The sequence below is a fragment of the Coturnix japonica genome, unplaced genomic scaffold (assembly GCF_001577835.2).
Source record: "Coturnix japonica isolate 7356 unplaced genomic scaffold, Coturnix japonica 2.1 chrUnrandom940, whole genome shotgun sequence".
NCBI classification, from domain to species: domain Eukaryota; kingdom Metazoa; phylum Chordata; class Aves; order Galliformes; family Phasianidae; genus Coturnix; species Coturnix japonica.
The window spans coordinates 3,670-5,990 of NW_015440292.1; the positions used below are offsets into that span (position 1 = coordinate 3,670).

General features: G+C 55.5%; 1 protein-coding gene across 3 annotated transcripts in view; it reads right to left on the reverse strand.

Annotated features, from left to right (window-relative positions):
• The window catches only part of LOC107307803, a 7,248-nt gene continuing 4,927 nt past the window's right edge, over positions 1-2,321 (reverse strand). For 2 of the 3 annotated variants that reach the window (XR_001552514.2, XR_001552515.1), the window contains exons 2-3: positions 1,188-1,350; positions 1-15 (exon numbers count right to left, since the gene is read on the reverse strand). Coding sequence is in view for 1 of the 3 variants with exons in the window: in XM_015851305.2 (XP_015706791.1) it covers positions 2,148-2,196 (49 nt within the window). In the remaining 2 variants the exon portion in view is untranslated. Of the gene's footprint in view, positions 16-1,187; positions 1,351-2,084; positions 2,197-2,321 lie in introns of those variants that run through there. The other variant, XM_015851305.2, reaches the window with a different exon arrangement.

Below are 2,321 nucleotides of genomic sequence, written 5' to 3' on the forward strand. Positions count from 1 at the left end.
CAAGTCCTGCCGCACCTGGGGGGCAATTGGGGGCACTTATCAATGGGGGAAGGTTTTATGAATGGAGTAGTAGGGGATGGATTTATGAATGGGGGGGATTTATGAATGGGGGCGGAGCTGAATGAGGTTGAAGCCTCAAAGCCTCGCTGTCAATCAAGCTCCATTTGCATAGCCCCGCCCACAACCCCGCCCTGTATTTGCATAGCCCCGCCCACTCCCCCCATTGATCGCTTTGACGCTCCACTCTCTCTTCCTGTCAATCACTCAGTTCATTTGCATAGCCCCGCCCACACCCCTGCCCTGCATTTGCATAACCCCGCCCACCCCCCCCATTTATCGCCCTGAAGCTCCGCCCTCTTTTCCTGTCAATCACTCCATTCATTTGCATAACCCCGCCCACAACCCTGCCCTGTATTTGCATAACCCCGCCCACTCCCCCCATTGATCGCCCTGAAGCTCTGCCCTCTCTTCCTGTCAATCACTCCGTTCATTTGCATAACCCCGCCCACAACCTTGAGCCTACACACAGCCTTTAATTTGCATAACCCCGCCCACTCCCTGCTGTCCCAGCCAATCGCAGTGAAGCCCCGCCCCCATTCTCTATCAATCACTGGGTTCATTAGCATATCCCCGCCTGTCAATCACTGGATTCATTAGCATATCCCTGCCCATCAATCACTGGGTTCATTAGCATATCCCCGCCCATCAATCACCAGGCTCATTAGCATATCCCCACCCATCATTTACTGGGTTCATTAGAATATCCCCGCCCCCTTCCCCTGTCAATCATGTGCTTTATTTGCATACCCCCTTTCCTACCTGCGTTAGGTGTCAATCACAGCTCATTAGCATATCCCCGCCCCCTTTCTCCATCAACCCTTCTAATTACCATATATTTGCATACCAATCACCATATATTTGCATAATATGTCCCTAGGGGCCGGTGCATGGCCCCATAGAGCAGTGTTGTTATAGGGTAGAGGACCCCCCCCCAAATTGCCCTCCATCAATTACCATATATTTGCATACTAATTAGCATACATTAGCATACCTGCATAATGTGGCCGTCGGGGCAGTAGGGGGCGCCGTAGAGCAGGGTGGGGGTGGGGGGGGGTAGAGCAGGCCCCCCCCATTGTCCCCCATTAATTACCATATATTTGCATATTGATTAGCATACATTAGCATACCTGCATAATGTGGCCGTCGGGGCAGTAGGGGGCGCCATAGAGCAGGGTGGGGGTGGGGGTGTAGAGCAGCCCCCCCCCGGCCCCCCCCATCTTGGCCAGCTCCGAACCCAGGTCCATAAAGGGGCCTTTAATGGGGACGGGGGCACCCGGAACCAGCAGCGGCCTGGGGGGGAAATGAATGGGGTCTATGGGGCAGGAATCTATGGGGAGATATGGGGGGAATGGGGAGATATGGGGCAGGAATCTATGGGGAGATATGGGGGGAATGGGGAGATATGGGGCAGGAATCAATGGGGAGATATGGGGTGATCTATGGGGTGAATGGGGAGATATGGGGCAGGAATGGGGAGCTATGGGGCAGGAATCAATGGGGAGATATGGGGCAGGAATCAATGGGGAGCTATGGGGCAGGAATGGGGTCTATAGGGCAGGAATGGGGGTCTATGGGGTGATCTATGGGGTGAATGAGGAGCTATGGGGTGATCTATGGGGTGAATGGGGAGATATGGGGTGAATGGGGAGCTATGGGGCAGGAATGGTGAGCTATGGGGTGAATGGGGAGCTATGGGGGGAAAAGGGGAATCAATGGGGAGCTATGGGGCAGGAATGGGGAGCTATGGGGTGAATGGGGAGCTATGGGGCAGGAATGGGGAGCTATGGGGCAGGAATGGGGGTCTATGGGGCGATCTATGGGGTGAATGGGGAGCTATGGGGTGATCTATGGGGTGAATGGGGAGCTATGGGGCAGGAATGGGCTCTATAGGGTGAATGGGGTCTATGGGGCAGGAATGGGGAGCTATGGGGCAGGAATGGGGGTCTATGGGGTGATCTATGGGGTGAATGGGGAGCTATGGGGCAGGAATGGGGAGCTATGGGGCAGGAATGGGGGTCTATGGGGTGATCTATGGGGTGAATGGGAAGCTATGGGGCAGGAATGGGGTCTATGGGGTGACATGGGGTCTATGGGGTGACATGGGGTCTATGGGGGGCACCCGGAACCAGCAGCGGCCTGGGGGGGGAAAGGGGGATCAATGGGGAGATATGGGGCAGGAATCAATGGGGAGATATGGGGATCTATGGGGTGAATGGGGAGCTATGGGGCAGGAATGGGGGTCTATGGGGTGATCTATGGGG